The 21,869-nt window shown below is 39.8% G+C and overlaps 1 protein-coding gene across 1 annotated transcript; it reads left to right on the top strand.

Annotated features, from left to right (window-relative positions):
* Positions 1-13,015: 13,015 nt before the first annotated feature.
* Positions 13,016-20,479, top strand: LOC148898363 (homeobox protein DBX1-B-like). Its single transcript, XM_088996547.1, has 4 exons — positions 13,016-13,454; positions 14,850-14,951; positions 17,802-18,007; positions 19,881-20,479. Exons 1-4 carry the CDS (start codon positions 13,088-13,090, stop codon positions 20,181-20,183), a joined length of 978 nt encoding a protein of 325 aa, XP_088852673.1. The 5' UTR covers positions 13,016-13,087; the 3' UTR covers positions 20,184-20,479.
* Positions 20,480-21,869: the final 1,390 nt, after the last annotated feature.

Raw genomic sequence — 21,869 nt, forward strand, 5'->3', positions numbered from 1 at the left:
ACCGTTAACATGAATGGTTTTCCGTTCCTCGTGATTGGTAAAAATCCAGGCAAACGATCGGAATGAAACTCAATTTGCCGGTCCAAAGGCGAAGTTACTGCTCGCTAGCCTGCACACGGCTCATAAGCTTCCACACTTGCTATCTGCAATTTACTTCTCGCAGAAGTATGTAGATGCTAACGTTAACATGGGGCTTGTTAAAATGTCACTGACATTCGACTGTTTCATCGATGGTATTGTTTCATTGCAAATTAGAATCAGAACATTTTCTCTCCTCTAATGCTCCGGTGCATTCACGCTCAAGTGCACTAGTTGGGCGTGAAGTGCACTCGTTGAGCGTTTACCTGTTTCAATATGACGGCCACTATCATCCAATCAAAATGGCGCTTTCGGCCATTCTAGGTCAGTGTCATCCAATCAAAATTGCGCTTTCCGCCAACTGCAGCCCCAACGGGAAATGAACGGCGAAAAAAACGACTATATGTATTTAGTTTTATCGGCGAGCCATATGCAATTATCAAAAGAGCCATATATGGCTCGCGAGCCATAGGTTCCCGACCCCTGCTGTAGACATTTAGTTCATATACTCAAAGTTTTTGAACACTTTAATCGCGATATGCAGAGGGACAGCAATGCGGTCTCACTGCAGAGCAAGCCAGCACAGTTAGCATAGTCATCGCGCAATACATGGTGAGGCTCAGCCGGCTGCTGCCTCACCGCTCGTCTCTACTTAGTATTTGAACGGTAAATGTGAAAATTCAGCGATTTTGAAAAAAAAACTAAAAACGGTGAAGTTAAATGGAAAAAACTTTAAAGTACAAATCACTAACTAAATATAACTTTAATTTATTTTTCATTTGATATTTCCATGATGACAGGTGAGGCACGGCCTCACCTGCCTCCCCTGACTGCACGTCAGTGGTAGAATGAAATATGAGCACAGTGGTACAGAAAATGAGTGAACTATTTTAAAGTGATCTGTCTCCGTATTTGTAGTACAACACGTGTGCAATGATGCAGATGTCATAGAGCGCCTCAAAGTGTCTAGTGCTGGAGATTATATTGGTCAGTAACAGTGGTTCAAGTGAGTACAGATCTAGAGCTCCAATGATTATAAGATGCTGTTCCACAGGTTTGTGCAAAATTGCAAAGAGGCACTATACAGTTAGATTTGGGTTACTGTTTAGAGAGTTAATGGCTCGGGGGAAGAAGCTGTTTAAATGTCTGCTGGATTTGGTGCGCATCGATCAGAAGCGCCTGCCTGAAGGGAAGTACCTGGAAAAGGCGGTAGCCAGGGTGCAGAGGGTCCAGTAGGATTTTCCGCGCCCTTGTCATGGTTATTATAAATATTATTAATATTATTGATATTATTTATATTATTCATATTAGTATTATTAATATTGTAAATATTATTAATATTATTATCATCTTTATTTGTAAAAAAATAAGCCATCTACCCACAACAGCCAAGGACGATGACATGAAGAACACGGAGATCAGCAGTCTCCAGTGCCCACTTCAGAGAGGTACCCACTTCAGAGAAGTGCGGTCTTCTTGGCAAAGTTTACATCATCCTCCCTGTGGACGTCTCTTTGCATTGCCTTCTAAGTCGACTTTGAACGCTTCAACCACCTACGTTGACTCCAGCAAAGCATGTTCTTCTTCTTCCATGTCTGCCTCTCATGCAACGATGTTAAAGGGAATGAGAGATTGGAATCTGATACTGATTTGTTCGCACCCACAATGGCACAAAAGGCCCGATATTAACTGTGTATGTGTGCAAAAATACTGTTTAGAGAGTTAATGGCTCGGGGGAAGAAGCTGTTTAAATGTCTGCTGGATTTGGTGCGCATCGATCAGAAGCGCCTGCCTGAAGGGAAGTACCTGGAAAAGGCGGTAGCCAGGGTGCAGAGGGTCCAGTAGGATTTTCCGCGCCCTTGTCATGGTTATTATAAATATTATTAATATTATTGATATTATTTATATTATTCATATTAGTATTATTAATATTGTAAATATTATTAATATTATTATCATCTTTATTTGTAAAAAAATAAGCCATCTACCCACAACAGCCAAGGACGATGACATGAAGAACACGGAGATCAGCAGTCTCCAGTGCCCACTTCAGAGAGGTACCCACTTCAGAGAAGTGCGGTCTTCTTGGCAAAGTTTACATCATCCTCCCTGTGGACGTCTCTTTGCATTGCCTTCTAAGTCGACTTTGAACGCTTCAACCACCTACGTTGACTCCAGCAAAGCATGTTCTTCTTCTTCCATGTCTGCCTCTCATGCAACGATGTTAAAGGGAATGAGAGATTGGAATCTGATACTGATTTGTTCGCACCCACAATGGCACAAAAGGCCCGATATTAACTGTGTATGTGTGCAAAAATATCAAAACCCACTTAGGCCTTCACTTCACATTTGACGTACACTGGGCATGAATATGGGACCTTGTGTGTTTCTTGGTTCGTTTTTATGATGATGCCATTGTAAAATGGTTGAATGAAAAATCCTTCAAAGAAATTTAAAAAAAAAAGAAAGAAACAAGCATATTGCAGCAAGTGTGCTGCCCAGTCACACAAAGCATTGGAGTGCGTTTTTCCCAAAGCAAGAAGACAATGTCAGTAAGAAACCTCATGCAACAAGTTGGTGCGAGAAGTGTGTCACTATCCCCATTCTGTTGAAAAACCAAAAACCCAAACCGAACTTGACAAGCAAATCGGTGCCCCCTTCTTCTGCCTGTGCGTAGTGGATGGCTTGTGTTTGAACCCCAGGGCCCATTTTAACAACAGACATTTACAAGCTCCCTTCTAAACAACCTGCCAGGTGCTTTTAAGCCCATCAATAAAAGGTCGTAGAACATGATGAGACCCCAATGAGATTAGAGTAGAATGGCCTTTGAATTGAAGAATGGCTGCTCTTTACAACGGCAAAGATTGTGTAATGGTGATGTGATGCTTTTAGCTCCCATGACCAATCTGCAACTAATGAGCATGCTATTTGTCACAAGTACCCCCAATGTTGGGGACTGAGTGGCATGTTCCTTCTCATATTTGTCTCCAACGCAGTTTAATTGCTTTGGTGCGTTTTCACTTTGGTCGCACGCATGAATTCCAGTGAGGGACGTTCTCACACTCTGACGCTGCTGAAAATTCATGGGGTTGCCCAATGAGCATTTCACAGTGAACTGTCTGAGACATCAAGAGACAGAATTATTGAAGCACTGTTAATGAAAGCCATGTAGTTGCTTGCCGTATTAGGGTCCTCTGTGAATACTCCTTGGATGATTTGATTTTTTTTTTTGTCCATGATTAGTTATGCACCTCATGTTTTAGTGTGCTGAACTTTTCACTGATCTTCTACAGTACAGTGATACCTTGGCTTACAAACTTAATTGGTTCCCAGACAGTGTGTGTGTGAGGCGAAAAGTGTGTAGCCCAAAAATGTAGTTCCCATAGGAAACCATTAAAATGAGAATAATCTGTTCCCGGGTCCCCATAAAACATAATTTTCTACTTTCTAATTTTCTAAGTCTTAAAACTATTCAAAATATACCTTATTTTATGTAAAATAAATTTGCTATGGTATTATAATTAAAGAAATAAACTGCATTGTATGATAAAGTCGTTTTATTTACCGATGTGATGGTTGTTGATGGCTTGATGGAATGGAGTGGCCGCTTTCCTCAGCATTAAACACTTGATAAGGAACGTAGCCTTCTTATTTCACCATCTTGACGAATTATCCCTTGTAGGTGCTTTCTGTGCGATAATTTTATCTAATTCCTCATCAATTGTATTCTGTTTAGCTGGGTTGATAGCTTTTTGCATCAAGTGTACAGATGACTTGTGCGGGTTATTTGTGGAGCCTGATTGATGGGATATTTTAACCTTCCAGTCTACACTCTGCTTTTGAACGATCAAAGTTGAAATTCGTCCAAATTTCACTGTTTTCTATCCATTTTCTCACCATTTAACTTTTGGTTTTTTTTTTCACTTTTTTTGTTGTTGTTTCAAGTTCTGTCGCCTCCTTTCATGTGTGTGTTTTCTCACTCTGTCTCTGTCATCTGCCTGTCTCTTTAATGTTGAACCCCACTCACCCTCACTGCTGCGTTCTTGACCAATCACGTGGCTTTAACCGAATATGCCATTTTGTTTTTGGGAGAACGGCCTCACTCTCTCTCTCTCTGCCTGTAACCCCCACACCCTCACTGCTGCGTTCTTGACCAATCATGTTGCTTTAACGAAAGACTGGGGGCAGGGAATACAGGACAAAACAGTCGGCCACCATTTTCTTGTTAGGAGAACGGGCTCGTTCGCGAACGACACATCACTCATTGTGGCACCTCCGTGTGTATCCCGAAAAATAGTTCATATGCCATATGTAACATTCATAAACCGAAGAGTTCCTAAACCAAGGGGTTCGTAACCCGAGGTAGCACTGTATTTAATTCCAACAAATCAGGAAAAAACAGAATATAATCATTTTTCTCAATGATTCTCAATCTATATTAAATGGAATACTGCACACCATAAAAACAAGTCTTCAAACTGATCAGTGTTCGATTTTTTTTTTCAAATCTCTCATTTTGACTTTGATGCCTGCAACACGAAACATTAAAAAAAGCTTTATATGTGGAATTCTTTCTCTTTCTTGCATTTTCCATTTTCTTCTTGTGCAACATGAGTTGCTCAACAGTGAGGAGTCTCGACACCAAACATAATTTAGTCATTACGCACACCACACAATTGTAACACAACCAGAATGTGACATTGTCACTTCAATTTAATTCAGAAGAATCCAGTACTCTCTTGCTAAAATAAGCAGGGCCCTCCCAGTAGAATATGTTGCTTGGAAAGCAGCATATATTGCTCCAAAACCTATGTTGCGTGTACTTTTCGCATTGCTTTATAGATGTGCAAGTTCCCCATGCTCTGGGCACTAACTAACGCGTACCCATATCATCACTGGATTTTGAACTCTGGAGTGACAGCAATCCGGATGCTATTTTTTTCCTCTTTGGACATGATTTTCATAATTTCTAAAAGCAATCCGACATTTCACCAGACCTCAGCGTACTTTTAGGCTTTGCGTCAGTCCATTTCAAATGAGCTCAAAACTATAGATGGGAGTGACATTATTGTATGATGTGGGAGTAAATCACATGCATCAATGTCAATTAGCCTCAAGTGGTAACCTTTAAATCTCAAGCCAATATGGAAAATATTCAAAAAGGCAAGCCATGGTTTTGTTCAACCAATTCAAAAGTCGTGTCAAAAAAATTGTGGTTTTTTTTTCCACTGATCATTCAACAAAAACTACATTATCTCTGCAAATGTTATGCAAAACCACTGGGGCCAAATCTGGCCCCCCACATTATTTTATTTGGCGCGCGAAAGCAAATCAAGAATGTCAAGTGCCATGATGCTTGCTAAAGTCGCAACCAAAATTTGTAGTTGTACCATGTAAACTACAATAACAGTCATTATTTTTTACTTCGAATTTGAAAACTACTTATTCATTAATTTGTTGTGGATGTAATATGTGGTTGGGATTAAACATTCTAATTGCTCCCCCAAATTCATAATGGCCCTTAAGAGGAAACCGCAACTACAATGTGGCCCGCGGCCCAAAAAAATTAGTTTAACACCCTTGATTTAGAAGAATAAAGTGCATATTATTTTTATCGTTATGTTTATGCGAGTGGTACAATGTTAAGTGTAATTTTTCAGAAGGTGGGAGTAAATATGTATAATTATCTAATTTGAAAATTAAGTAGGGTTTTGGGTCTACTCTGTCATCCAAATTTAATTAATGTGTGTTAATGGGTGAATGAAAGATAATAGCTTTATTTTTTGCAGGTTATCACTTTTTGTAGTTAAGAGATGTTAATGTGCCTTCATGTATAGGAATTTTATTACATCAAATATGACAATGACGGTCGGAAAGGTATTCAATTTGTGTATTTTACATATTGGTATATCTGCTTGAATACCAGTCGCCGTTTTCATGGTACGTTCTGGTTTCATGATTACAGTTTTTGGGAAGTCAAATCTATCGCTTTATTGGCTTTTTGCTTAAATGCAGAACCAACATGAAGTATTTGACCAGCTATTAGTAAGATAAACAGAGGAGCTAACTTAGCTCGCTTCAGTTTGCAGAGCTATTTTACATTTGTCATTTTGCATTCAGTGGTTGCCATTTACAGTATGTTTGGCCGCATCAGGGCTCCTTTGGAAGGGTACATTGTTCATATCATTATAAAATGGAGAGGTCGCTTTTCCGGAGTGTTTCTTTTATATCTAATGATGTTTCTTTTCAACATGTTCCTGTCTAATACGTCTGTGTAGGCTCTCAGTCGTACAGGAGTGGTCCATCGATGAGAAGATTTCTTCAGCCGTCATCTGTACAAATTTGGCAACACAAAATTCCTACTTATTTCAAACCGATAAACACGTTAAGGCAAAAATTAGTGCATCCAAAAGATAGGCTACCAAATGAAAAACTAAGTAATGTAGTTTATTCAATACATTGTAAGAATGAAAATTGTAAAGAGCAGTACATTGGGGAGACTCAACAAATTCTCAAAAAAAGACTTTATCAACATCGCAGGGATAATACAAGTGGGCCTCAATCGGCAGTACATTTGCACCTAAAAGCTAGCAACCATCATTTGACGACAATGAGGTTAAAATCTTAGCGAAAGAACATAGATGGTTTGAAAGGGGGATAAAAGAAGCGATTCTTATAAAACAACAAAATCCTTCATTAAACCGGTCTGGTGGGGTGAGGTTCAATTTGGATCGTTCATACAATAGCCTGCTTAGGCAAAACAGGTTAGGCAACATTCGTAATGCTGATGAGGTGATACCGGTGGGAGTGGGGCAAATAGGCCAGTCGTTAGTCAGGAATGTAGGAACAATCAGTGGGGCCACAGGGAGTGGTCCTCTGCTCCCCCCAACCTGAGAGTCGGGACCTCTCATAGCTGTGTCCGGCGCCGTCATGTTTGGACATTAGGGATATATAAATAGGGCCGATACGACCAGTCAGACTTTAGTTCGCTGACGAAGCCTCTTGGATAGGAGGCGAAACCTTCAAATTTGTACAGATGACGGCTGAAGAAACCTTCTCATCGTTCCTGTCTAATGTTCCAAACCAAGGAAGTGTGCCATGGTTGAGTGTGGCACACAATTCAACAAAGTCTTTATTGTCATCCCCACTCCAAGTCTGGCGCAAGGTTTGGTGCAAACCTGCACAGCAGCAGGTTAAACTAAGTTTTGGTGCTTTTACAGACTTGTAAAAGCAACTGCAGCGTGCTGAATTTACAAAGGGGGTTTTGAAGTGTTGTGGGTGTGAACACAGCCAACGTATTTCACCACCACTCAAAGCGGCTCCTCTCACTCCCTATAAATGCCCTGTGAGTACTGAAGAAGACACTGGTTTGCTGGAGTCCTGTGGCAAGTTGAAGTTGACTCGGGAAAATCACAGATATGCGCAATTGGCATTTGGAGACCGCTATTAACACTTCCACCAAGTTCTTCAATTATTCAATGGTGACATTTTGGGTTCAATGACAAACAACACTTATGCCCTGAAAAATGTGTATCATTAAAATCAATAAAACAAGTCTTTTCAATTAAATCTATTTGATATGTACAATCATAATGTCATTAAGTTTACTTGGTCTTGTTTTTCAGTGCATATTACATTGAGAGAACAGGTGCGCTGAGGAGGATTCCATCTCTGTCTGCCTCACTCTCACACTCGCAAAGCTGCTTTGTTCACAGGCTTGTCTCTCTCACCCACTACACAGCGAGGTGATGTTTAATGGAAAGTTAATATGGTTTTAATGCTTGTCGCTGCTCTTCGACACCCAGGGCCCCACTAATCCACTCTGTTCCACACGGCCTGGAAACAGATGCTCTGGTGGAGAGAGAGAGAGAGAGAGAGAGAGAGAGAGAGAGAGAGAGAGAGAGAGAGAGAGAGAGAGAGAGAGAGAGAGAGAGAGAGAGAGAGAGAGAGAGAGAGAGAGAGAGAGAGAGAGAGAGAGAGAGAGAGAGAGAGAGAGAAAGAGAGAGAGAATGAGTCAGAGAGAGAGTGAACGAGAGAAAAAGAGAGAGTGAGATAATAGAGAAGTATGCAGCGAATAAGTATTACAGATTTTGTAATTTCTCCAAGCAGTAATGAGCAATGTACAGAGCAATCGTCAGTGATAAATAATAATCTGGCCCGCCACATCATTTTATTCGGCCCACAAAAGCAAATCAAGCATGTCAAGTGCCATGATGCTTGTTAACGTCGCAACCAAAATTTCAAATTGTTTTCCTTTTGGCTTTTCCCTTCAGGGGTTGCCACAGTGAATAAGTGTCCTCTATCTAACCCAGCTTTGTGCATGCTCTTCTCTCACACCAACTACCTTCATGCCCTCATTGACAACATCCATAAACCTCCTCTTTGGTCTTCCTCTCGGTCTCCTGCCTGGCAGTTCAAGGCTCAGCATCCTTATCCCGATTCGATATGTTCAAATTGTCCAATGTAAACCACAATAACAGTCATTATTTTTTTTACTTCAAATTTGAAAACAAGTTATTCATTAATTTGTTGTGCACCCGGTGTGTAATATGAGGAGGGGATCACATATTCTAATGGCTTCCCCAAATTCAAAATGGCCCTTGAGGGGAAACTGTAACAACGTGGCCCACAGCAGAGAATTTGTCTGACACCCTCGATTTAGCGTTTTAGCTGTTACGGTTTGATGCTCTCGTATGGACGTTGTATTAAGTCATATGAAACAAACTGATGTGATGACGCAGGATATGTTATGTGGTGAAAAAGGCACATCTTATTCACGAATGTTGCAAAACCAACCTGGCTTTGTGGAGGTGTTAATTTAGGAAATGTTTACATATATAATTGGAATAAACATATATAACAATAACACGTTTTGCCGCCTGAAATATTTTGCCTTCAAGTTCTGCTGCCACTCCATCCATTTGTTCGTCAAGAGTTAACGCGTTGGCATGAGTATGAAACAGCAATTAGAACCCCACAGAAAAGCCTCCATTGCGTGACCTTCTTTGCAAGTCTGATCAATTGAGGCAGTTACAGGGGAGGGTTAATGTTGGAGGACCTCTCCGGGTAAAGAGCTTTAAAATGAGTAGACTGGTGTTTAATTCACTAACAGCTGCTACGTTTGTTAAGAATCTAGGAGTAGGCTGTTCTGTTTTTCGAACCAGGAGGAGAAATTAGTTCTGCTGATGTCCATTTTCCCTCCCGGAGAACCATCTGCTCTACTTCAATACAAAAGAGGGATTTTGTGAAGGAATAAAATGCTTTGAACATAATAATTTCTTGTTCTCTCCCTTTCAAAGACGTTTTGGTTAAAGTGTCGCATTTCCGAGCAGGTCAGGTGCTCAGCGAATCGGCTGCAGATTTAATGATTGCTTTCTTTTGTTGAAGAGTGGATTATTTCATCATAATGCCCTCAAAATGACTAATGTGTAGAACTGACACTACATTTTTTACGTGTCCAAGACACATGCAGTAATGTGCTTTTATTGTCAAGTTTATACTGTATATCAGGGGTCTCAAACTCAATTTACCCGGGGGCCGCTGGAGGCAGAGTATGGGTGAGGCTGGGCCGCATCAGGATTTCCACAAGAAAAGCACAGATAAAACATTCCAATGTTCTCAAAATCTTTATTTTTAACACACACAAAAATGAATTAAATTAATACATGGACAAATGATTACAAATAAATTAACCAGTAATAAATAAATAAAATAATTATAATGATCATAAGGCAGATACAGACGACTGAAAACCACAGGAAAACTAATGATTTTAATAAAGTTTCAAATGTTTGTATTCACAGTTCTTTAACCTTTAAAGGACAACCGACATCACTTTTTTGTTTCCTAACTGACATCAGAAAAACATTTTATAGCATCTAAAATACCTAAAACACGCAGTATGATATTTTTTGTCAAATGCAAAACACCACAAAAAATGACTCAAAGTGTGCTGAAACTGCAAAAAAATGAAACTGGAAGTGGCCAGTTTCAGAAGGTCCCGCCCCCTTGTTCGTGATGTCACCCCAATACGTCTTGCCTTGCTGGAGAATCAAAACAATGGCTTCAGATTCGGAGAATATGCTTTCGTGTTACTCATCCAGTTATGAATATGATTCAAATAGTTGTGAAGAGGAAAGCATACATGTTTGCAATCGATTAAATAATTTATTCCGTGCCATTTTGAGGTACCTGGGGGCGGGAAATATAGCACCAAAAGAGGCAGAAAATGGCGACAAAGCTCCGTGTAAGGAATTAATCAGCCCGTTTCCACAGGCTGATTAATTCCTTACACAGAGCTTTGTCGCCCTCTTCTGCCTCTTTTTGGTGCTACACGAAGTTTTCAGACCAAACAAAGTACAGCAAAATGCATTGACGTGATCGAAGGACTGCTACAAACTGTCCTTTTTTCAGTCAGGGGCGTTCCTTCAGTGACGTAACGTGAGGACTCGTCACCAACTCAAAAACAAGACTTCCGGAATATTCAGCGCAAGTCTTAAAACGTAAAATAATGCTATATGCGGTGGAATCTTTGTAAAATACGCTCAGTAGAAGTCCTTTGGAAGTGTCTTGGAGAGGTGGCAGTGGTGTTCCTGACCCGGTTATTCAACAAGATCTTAGATGGTGAACAGATGCCTGAAGAATGGAGACGAAGTGTACTCGTGCCCATTTTTAAGAACAAGGAAGATGTGCAGAATTGTACTAACAACAGAGGAATAAAGTTGATGAGCCATACAATGAAACTCTGGGAAAGAATAGTTGAAGCAAGACTAAGAGCAGAAGTGAACATTTGTGAGCAGCAGTATGTCTTCATGCCAAAAAAAGAGTACGACAGATGCAGTGTTTGCTTTAAGAATGCTGATAGAAAAGTACAGAGAAGGTCAGAAGGAATTGCATTGTCTTTGTAAATCTGGAGAAAGCGTACGACAGGATGCCCAGAGAAGAGCTGTGGCATTGCATGAGGAAGTCTGGAGTGACGGAAAAGTATGTCAGAGCGGTGCAAGACATGTATCATGACTGTAAGACAGCTGTGAGGTGTGCTGTCGGTGTGACTGAGGAATTCAAGGTGGAGGTGGGACTCCACCAGGGGTCAGCTCTGAGCCCCTTCTTGTTTGCTATGGTGATGGACAGGCTGACAGACGATGTTAGACAAGAATCTCCTTGGACCATGATATTTGCAGATGACATTGTGATCTGTAGCGAGAACAGGGAACAGGTGGCGGAGAAACTAGAGATGTGGAGATATTCCCTGGAAAGGAGAGGAATGAAGATCAGTCGCAGCAACACTGAATATTTGTGTGAATGAGAGGGATCCAAGTGCAAGTGTGATGCTACAGGGAGAAGAGATAAAGAAGGTGGAGGATTTTAAATACTTGGGGTCAACTGTCCAGAGCAATGGAGAGTGTGAAAAAGAGGTGAAGAAGTGTGTCCAGGCAGGCTGGAACGGCTGGAGAAAAATGTCAGGGTTTCAGCTAGGACGAAAGGAAAAGTGTTGAGACCAGCCATGATGTTTGGACTGGAGACAGTGCCACTGAAGAAAAGACAGGAAGCAGAGCTGGAGGTAGCAGAGCTGAAGATGTTGAGGTTTTCTTTGGGAGTGACCAGGTTAGATAGGATCAGGAATTAAATGAGTACATTAGAGGGACAACTCATATTAGAGGCTTTTCCAACCAATTTTGAAAAATTAAAAAAATTTGAAATAAGCTACAATGCTGCACATGCTTTTAAATACATAATATATAAATAACTGATCTGTTAAAAAATGTGCACTGACACAAGGTTAAGTTTGATATTTTATAATTTTTTATAATGTATTTTATACATTTTTAAAATGTATTTTCTCCACGTACTCAGGTTCTTACACCAGTCAAACCAAAACATTGGGTGCATGTTTAAAGAATGTGCAATGATCAATGTGTAGTATCATCAATGAAAATACTATTGTTAATAGGCATTCCAGAAATAACACGGAGGTCATTTTAGTCGTTCGTATAGTTCGATTTCAGCTGTGGTCTTCCTGTGTGGAGTTTTCTCCGGGCGCTCCGTTTACTTCCCACATTCCAAAAACATGCATGACAAGCTAATGGAACGATCAAGATTGCCCAGCAATGTGATTGTGAGTGCAAATGGTTGTTGTTGTGTGCCCAGTGATTGGCTGGCAACCAGTTAAGGGTGGTCCCCACCTATTGTCCGAAGACAGTTGTGGAAGGCTCTGGTGCCCTCTGCGGCCCTTGTGGGGACAAACCAGATCGGAAAATAGATGGGTGCATGAATAATATAAATCAGTCAAAACCATAAATGACAATTTTTTCACTGATTCTGTGTTCCTTTGTCTTAATTGTGACATTTAAGGATGATAAACGGCGTGAAATAACATAAGTTACAGGACCCCCCGGGACTCATGCCTCTGGTGCCCCATAAACTCTTTCTTTCTTTATACATTTAAAGCTTCTCATTTAAAGCTATATATATATATATATATATATATATATATATATATATATATATATATATATATATATATATATATATATATATATATATATATATATATATATATATATATATATATATATATATATATATATATATATATATATATATAACGAATACCACCAACAACAACACACGCGCGCGCACGCCCACGCACACACACGCACACACAAAAGCACACACTCTCCCGGGTTCACTATTGTTGGAGTCCATAAAGTTTGAATGAGAAGGGCCAAAAAAAGAAAGAAAAGAAAAGTAGGGAGCATCGTCTCAAGTCCAATCAGGCCAATGAGAAGCGGTGCGTTGACCAATCCCTGGTGATGATGGACTTTATCGCGGCCTCATCCACTCACAGGACGGGCTAGGCATTGAATTTGCCATCCAAGTGGCTTCTATAAAGGTTCCTCCCAAATCGCCACCCAATACTTTGGTGCGAGTAAGAAAGAACGCGGACTCTGATTTTGGCCGCATTCAAGACACGAGTGAGCAAGCTTGTTGGCAGCAGAGGCCAGCCATAATGTTTCCGTGCAGCGCTGTGCCGCACGCTCTCTACCCGGACCTCCTGCGACCCAATGCCGCCTTGACATCTCCTTTGCCTCAGTCACCGCCCTCGGGCTACCGGGTGGAAGATCTACTCCGTATCAACCAACCGGCGTATAGCTACATACAGCGGACGTTCTCGGCCGCAAATCCCGCGGACGTCTTTTCGCTGAGTCCGGGGCAGGGCACCTCACCCCCAGGGTTGGCACCGACCACCGCCCGCTCGACCTTTCACTGCGCCGGGCAGCTGAACCACAGCGACGGCCCCGCACAGTCCGCGTGCGGGACCTCAAACTGTCTCAAGTTCGGCGTCAGTGCCATATTGGCACCGTCAACCAGGAGTGGTGAGAAACTCGACTGATGGATATTGAATTGTTGTTCTGGACTGGATCTATTCATGATCATTCTGTTTGTATTTTGTGATAATAATACATTTATTTATAGTACAATGTGTCAACATATAATAATAATAATAATAATAATAATAATAATAATAATAATAATAATAATAATAATAATAATAGGATTTACCTTTATTGGTCTCGCAGTGGAGAAATTTACATTTCACAGCAGCAAAGTTATGAAAGAAAGATGAAAGGAATGAAAAAGTTGAAAAACAAAATATATGAGCTGCTGGAAAGGCAGCCACTTTCGCAGCGCCATCTTAAAGTCATAAGAAAAAAAATATGACAACAAAGACAATATGACAACACAAAGACAGAGAGTGATTCATTCTTAAGCAATAATAATAATACATTATATTTATCTGATTTACAATAAACAGTGCAAAAATGGGTAAAACAGATTAAAACGTGTTCAAAGCATTGCAAATGTTTGACTACCAGAGTTTAATATATTTATTAATGAAGTTAGATATTTATGAATAGATCAAATTCCATATTCTATGAATTCATAAAAAGAGTTCTATTCGTAATATTACAGTATCAATTATAGTCACGCTACTGGTGTCAAACTCAAAACGTCTTTTTTAACTTCCAAAAATATCTGGATGCAGCTCATCCTCAAATGATTATTAACAGAGGTCTATTCCCAGCATTATTAACAAATGCATATCCATCCATTTATTTGTGAAAATTACAGCAGTTGGATTCAGGAACATGTATTTATTTGTATGATGAGGAGTGTTCTTAATGAAAATCGATAAGAAAATGTTTATACGATTTATCTGAGGTGGCAATGAAACCACCCTTGTCCGTTCAGTGTCTTGTTCATTTTAAATGACTTGTACAAACTAAAGGTATATTTGATTGGACCATATTTGAATTACAACGAAGAGAGATTACTTTTTCTTCAACTCTCTTCAACAAATTCAACTGTCTGAAAAGAGAGTTGAATTTAAGTGTTGATTGAGATTTTTGAAAGGATTTCTGAATGTCAATAATAATAATAATAATCATCATCATCATATAATAATAATAATAATAATAATAATAATAATAATAATAATAATAATAATAATAATAATAATAATAATAATAATAATAATAATAATACATTACATTTTACGTGATGGCATTGTTTGGGCTTTCCAGGGTTTCCTTCGTGTCACTTCATCACTTGTGGCACCACAGATTAAAATGAACAAGAAATTGAACCAAACTTGATTTTCTTTCCTCGTTTTTTTTCTTTTGGTTTTATATTGGCTCCACAACCATAACCGATCCTCAAAGGGAAACCATTGAACAGCATAACTCAGATGTTATCGTTCTGTTTTCCAGGTTGCTCTTCTGCCCCGGTCCACAGTTTGCAGACAAAATCCTTCCCGCTACCATTCTTGGACACAAGTTTTTATCCTTTCATCAGAGCTTCCTATTTCACAGGTGGGAGAGTCCCTTCCAAGCATAGCCACATATGCAAATATACGATCTCTTAATCATGAGGTGAAGCTCATATTCTTGCACTCTCATATAGCAAATATGTGAGCATCATTGCCATGATGTGAGGCAGTTTTGAACCACACTACTGCTATAAAATTAAAACATTTTATTCATGCAGTGTGAAAGTCAAATAGGCAGAATCCTGAACTGCAGGTGATTGCCATGTGCACCTTGCGTCATGAATTAAATTTGAAAAAATTATTACAATAAATTTCATGTGCAATTCTCATTCCATATGATAAACTTGGTGAATTAAAACCCATAGTTTGAGAATAAATTAATGATTTAATTTAAATACAATACAAAACCATAAACAAAATAAAATGACATAACATACACATTTGGAATGTACACATTTTATAAAGCAGTTTCAATTACAAGTTTAATAATAATAATAATAATAATAATAATAATAATAATAATAATAATAATAATAATAATAATAATAATACATTTCATTTGTAAGCGCCTTTCAAAACTCTCACGGACACTTTCCAGTCACAGGATATTTTTTCTGCGGGTGAGACTGAGAGTTTGTCAGCCCTTTAGCATGGGAATACACCCGCACAGCGCGGAATCAGCGCCTCCACTTTGAAGACCTATTTAGGGGACAATCTGACTGCTGACATTAGCACCAGTTGTTGTTATCTACAAATTAGTCTGGTTTGTCACGCTCCATATATATGAGTGCTGTTTGTCACGGTTTAAATGTGAGGCGGGTATCTTCCCAGCTTGCGAACTCAGTGCCTCTTCATGCGCTGTCGTTTTCCCACCATGCACTTCTGCCTGCTCACAAAACTTCCAATACCGTGACCAATAGAAGCCACGACAAACCAGCCACCCACCCCGCACACACACATACACTTTGGAGATTTTATTCTACGGCTACAGTACAGGATACACTGCTATTTCTACAGACGTGTGTGTATCGGCATTTCTGGACATGTCCTTGCTTCACCCTCAAAAGAAAAATTAACATTTATTGGAGGACACTGGTGAGACATGAAGCATGTGACATCTGAATTAGCTTGCCAAAGCGAGTACATAACTGGCAGCATCACCAAGATCCCAACAGCTCAAGCCTTTTAACAGTAGCACATTATACTGACCTGCCTTTAATGGGCCTGTAATATACTGGCATGTCGACAGCCTTCGCCACTCGATTCTTTGAAACACAATCAGCTTTCTCGATGCATTTGCAGCCTATACAATCCTCCTTCATGCTTCATTAGAGGTAGTGTGAGGCGAGCTTTGGAGAGCCGGTCTCATTAGCATTGGCTCTGTTTGGGCCACTTGACAAATTGGACTTTTAAACATCACATTTCAGGGAGGGCAATTCTATTTGAGGCAGAGTCAAGACGATAAAGTCCTGAATTGCTTCTAACTACTGACAGCACGACGACTACTCAAATAACCACCAAGGCAACCGAGGGAAAAAAAGTCTGAAAAGGGATTTAAATGGAAAACTTTGTGTTTTGTACTTTGGCTGTTGAATCCAAGAAAAACTGTTGAAAAAAAGAGGGTTAGTAGGGCTGTGATGTAACCTCTAAAAAGGTGTCAAAGTCAAGGCCAGATCTGCACCGTCACATCATTTTATATGGCCTGTTAAAGTAAATGAAGTGTATCAACTTCTATGATGCTTGAACCAACATTTCAAATTGTCATATCCAATCTATCAAAACAGTCTTTGAATAACTCATTGATTGTTCTTGACTTGTGCTTTCAAAACAAGTTAGCCATCAATTGGTTGTTAAGACAAGAAAACCTTAACTTGTCTCAAGGTGGAGAAATTTGTTGTGTATTATGCAATATGGTTTGATTGCAAAACAGCTTGAACCAGCTAAATGCATGGCTACTAGCCTCAGTTTAAAATTGTAATTCATGTTTTTTTAATTGAGTCATTCCTACACATGCTACTTAAGAGAGCCGACGTGCAGTAGTGAGCCTCATTTTAATTAATTTCTACTTATTTATTCTATTGCATTTATTTTATTTTCATTTTTTATTGCGACAGTGCACATTAATCAATTTAAGAATAAACAATGAAAATGTGTCAAAGTCAGCACAAATGGTAGTTTTCAGCCATAGTCCAGGTTTCTAAAATAGCACAGTGAGACACATCAAACTTTAAGACCACAATGACAGAAATAAGAACCAAATAGACAAGACATCGTAAAAGAGATAATCGAAACAGTTTCAGTACTCAATCACAAGACAAAAGACCAGGACAGACAAATCACTTCCAGCTAACTATTTGCGGCCCACTGAAATGTCCGGAAATTATTTTTAATAGGTGCATGTCTGATGTATTTTAAGGTAATGTTTTATTTTATTTTTTCATTTCCTCTGAAATAGCCCCAAAATGATCAATGTAGATTGGATCCAGATGATGACCTCATGACATCTGAGTTGAGATTCAAATGGTTTTGCGTTGACAAAATATTTTACTATGTTGTTAGTTTAAAAAAGCTTTGTCAGGTTTGGATTGACAATGTTGAATTTGCACATAAGCAAACAATAAACCAAAGCAATGACATAACATGTTGGGCAAAACAGTATAGAAATGATCATCAGAAGTAGTAATCACGAGAGTCGTTGTGTGTTGAACATCTCGTTTGGATACGTTTATGCAGTATATTCTTTACATTTGGGGGATATTTACAAGCTTTCACAGGGTGTTAAATAATAACTCTGGGCAAACGCCTCTTTACATGAACAAACTTACCGTGAATTTACCACTGTTGCTGTGCTTTACCTCAAATTCTTACCACATATTGTATTTTGTGGCTTCAGCTTCCTCCTCCTCTGTGGTCCCCGTCCCAGGAACCTTTTCATGGCCCCTGGTCCCCAGAGGGAAGCCTCGAAGGGGCATGCTACGGCGAGCTGTCTTCTCAGACCTCCAGAGAAAGGCCCTGGAGAGAACATTCCAACGGCAGAAATACATCAGCAAACCAGACAGGAAGAAATTGGCCAGTAAACTAGGACTCAAAGATTCACAGGTGCGTATCGTGGCAAATGATACTCTGTGCTTATGATCAAGAGTAATATTTCTTGTTTACACATGCTTGAACCTCCTTACACTTTGCTACACTGATGAAAACATTGCAAAATTAACTCTGAGTGATTTATTTTTATTTTTGTGGGTATGAAAATGGGTAATTTCGCAATTCAGGCAAAGATTTATAAAACAACTGTTTATTAATTGTGACTGGACCTGCAGTTAGATGGTAGCATAACCTGAAGTTGAAATCTTTACTCGTAAAGTTCAGGTCATAGGAAGCAGGCAAAGAAAATTAGTCCAATGGAAATATATATATATATATTTTTTTTTTATGTTGTTTTATTCTGATGATATTTTTATTGAATTGGACGTGTTGGACAACACGGTGTTTGGCACTTGTTCGCCCGTCTGACTCACAGTTCCAATAACATGCGTGGTAGGTTAATTGATCCTTCTGTACACTCTCTAGTTTTCAGTGTGAGCATGGATGGTTGTTTCCCATTTATGTCAAAAACGGCCTTATATGGTCTCTGACTGACATTAGCACTATTTACGCGGACTTGTAACATGGGAACATCATCATCTTTTTCTTCAGTTTGCACATATATATATATATATATATATATATATATATATATATACAGTAAAGTCTCGTTATATCGATATCGGATATATCGATAGTCCCGGTTATATCGATACTATTTCTATGCACGCACGGAGAAAATTACATGCAAACTGTTGCGTCTCTTGAGGCTAGGAGGCAGGACTCAAGAGATGAGGGAAAGCGGGGGTTCGAATCCAAAGTACACGGCGAGACAGATACTTGTAATCAAGAAAAGTCTTTACTGGGAGCATGTGCACAAACAAAACAAGTGGCGATGAGTGAGGGAAAAAGATGGCAGACCTGACGGAAGGGAGGTCGCGAGGTAAGCTTTCTGAAAACTCCGACGGAGACTGAATAGCGCGATCGGTAGATATAGTCAGAAGGCACAATCACGGGAATGACAAACAGCTGTGGGAACCCAGGTGCGTGATGATGGGAGGGGCCGTCTCCAGGGAGCAGCGGAGGAGATGACAGGAGGGGCGGGGCGCGCCCAGGACGGCGACGAGATGTGACACAAACAGGGTCGGATATATCGATAATCCCGGTTATATCGATATTTTTTCAGACTCCCTTGAATATCGATATAACGAGACTTTACTGTATATATATATATCTCCTTTCATCAACACTATTTGCTACGTTTACTAAAATGAGAGGTTTAAATGTAATTGCCCGATTAAAAAGACACAAAAATAAACTGTTGTATGATTAAAATGTAACTAAAACAGTAAAACAGGCATGGACAATTTTGGCTTAATTCAGAATAAAATTAAAATGCTAAGACTTTTAATCTACTAAAATATGACTTTGCTTTAAAAAAAAGTTTGAATTAAACATATCCATCCATCCATTATCCTTACCGGTTATTCCTCATTAGAGTCGCGGGGTATGCTGGAGCCAATCCCAGCCTTCTTCAGTCACAAGGCGCGGGTCACCTTGAATTGGTTGCCAGCCAATCGCAGTGCACACAAAGACAAACAACAGTCACTCCACACTCACACCTAGGGACAATTTGGAGAGTTCAATCTGCCTGCCGTGCATGTTTTTGGAATGTGCGACGAGGACCTGGAGAAAAGCCACACGGGCCCGCAGGCTGCAGCGGGACACGAACCGGCGACTTCTGCACTGTGAAGACGGCATGCTAACTAACCACTTGACTCCCAGGCCGATTAAACTAAAAGAGGCCACCAAAACCAGCATTAGTTGACATTGACGGTACCTGCCAGATTCAACAACTATGCGGGGTTTTGCATGTTTCTCCCCATAGGTGAAGATCTGGTTTCAGAACCGGAGGATGAAATGGAGGAACTCAAAAGAAAGAGAACTCCTGTCGACAGGGGGTTGCCGTCAGCAGACGCTTCCCACCAAAACCAACCCTCACCCAGACCTGACGGATGTGGGCAGCGCCTACTGCCAAAGCGAGCTTGAAAGGACTGCTGCGACGACTCAAGCACAGTTAGAGAGCCAGAAGTCACATCTGCCCCATCGTTATCATCAGCATCATTGCTCCTCTCCGTCAGAGTCCAGTAAACATTCAGAGTCAGAGAGTGAAGAAATCACTGTTTCATAAGAACATGATTGAAAAGGACTCATTCTTTGCACGACAGTTACCTTTGAGTGTCAGTTTGGTGGGATGATGAAAGGAGAAAACCACAAGTGATCTTGTGAATTGCCTGCATTCTATCAACCTCTAATTTCTATTTTTGTACAGTGTTTTGTACATGACTTTTTATATTTTGTTATTGTTTTTATGTGCACATTGTAAAATATTTACTGAGCGACTTTAGATTCACAATGTGTAGAAGACTCTATTTTTGAACTCGGAAAGATACTCCAAAATTCTTTCAGCGGAAAATATTTGTGATCTTTATTTTCGTCAATAAATCTTTAAAACCTCAAATAATGTTATTGATTACTTTATCTCATTTTTTATCCAACACTAAATGTTCCTCTCATTTTTCTCATGATGCAGATTGTTCTTTTTTTCGGGTGTTCTGATTTTCGTGTGTGGTCATGGGACATTTTTTCTTGATTTCAAAAGCACCACTGTATTGGAACAGTGAATTGAAGACAGGCATTTTCTGATAACCTATGCAGTTGTCCAAGAACTTGACCAATAGATAGCGATATTGTTCTTTAATTTCAGTTTCTCGTGAGGGATTCACAATCTGAGGCAAAGCCGGTTCAAAAATCAACTACATGAACACAATTATTAAAATGCGACATGAAGTATTTATTTATATGCATATTTATTATTAACAATGTTATTAGTTTGAAAAGGTACAGTATCTATTTATTTCAATTTGTGTTTAATTAACGTATTTTCCGGTGTATGAGACACACCCGAAAGCCTTGATTTCTTGAGAGATGACCCTGTGCCTTACACGCAGGTGCGCCTTATATGTGAAGTAATATTGAGCCACAACAAGTCGGGCAACTACTGTCAACAGCCACCGACTCCATTTCCTCAAACTAGTATATATATATATATATATATATATATATATATATATATATATATATATATATATATATATATATATATATATATACAGTAAAGTCTCGTTATATCGATATTCAAGGGAGTCCGAAAAAATATCGATATAACCGGGACTATCGATATATCCGACCCTGTTTGCATGTAATTTTCTCCGTGCGTGCATAGAAATAGTATCGATATAACCGGGACTATCGATATATCCGATATCGATATAACGAGACTTTACTGTATATATATATATATGGAAGTCCCACAGGATCATTGCTCGATCATTCTCCACCACCTTGGGAGGTGTTTCCCATTTTGACCTTGGGGTTTCCAGTCCATACTCCGCACAGATGTTTCGGTAGACTATGCCAGCCACCTGGTTATGGCGCTCCATGTAGGCTTTCCCTGCCAGCATCTTACACCCTGCAGTTATGTGTTGGATTGTCTCAGGTGCCTCTTTGCACAACCTACACCTTGGGTCTTGTCTGGTGTGGTATATCCCTGCCTCTATGGCTCTGGTGTTCAGGGCCTGCTCTTGGGCAGCCAGGATGAGTGCCTCTGTGCTGTCCTTTAGGCCAGCCCTCTCTAGCCACTGATAGGACTTCTTGAGATCAGCCACTTCTGCTATGGTTCGGTGGTACATCCCGTGTAGGGGCTTTTCCTCCCATGATTGTCCCTCTTCCAGCACCTCATCCTCTGCTCCCCATGGTCTGAGACATTCTCTGAGTACATCATCCGTTGGAGCCTTCTCTTTGATGTATTCATGGA

The sequence above is a fragment of the Hippocampus bargibanti genome, linkage group LG05, assembly GCF_051943395.1.
Source record: "Hippocampus bargibanti isolate YZ-2025 linkage group LG05, ASM5194339v1, whole genome shotgun sequence".
Classification (NCBI taxonomy): Eukaryota; Metazoa; Chordata; class Actinopteri; order Syngnathiformes; family Syngnathidae; genus Hippocampus; species Hippocampus bargibanti.

Bases quoted from the DNA above. Each gene is read 5' to 3' on its own strand.
- LOC148898363 (XM_088996547.1), top strand. From the start codon at position 13,088: ATGTTTCCGTGCAGCGCTGTGCCGCACGCTCTCTACCCGGACCTCCTG. The intron at 14,952-17,801 runs GTGGGAGAGTCC...TTGTGGCTTCAG, and splicing joins CAGAGCTTCCTATTTCACAG to CTTCCTCCTCCTCTGTGGTC. The intron at 18,008-19,880 runs GTGCGTATCGTG...TTCTCCCCATAG, and splicing joins TAGGACTCAAAGATTCACAG to GTGAAGATCTGGTTTCAGAA.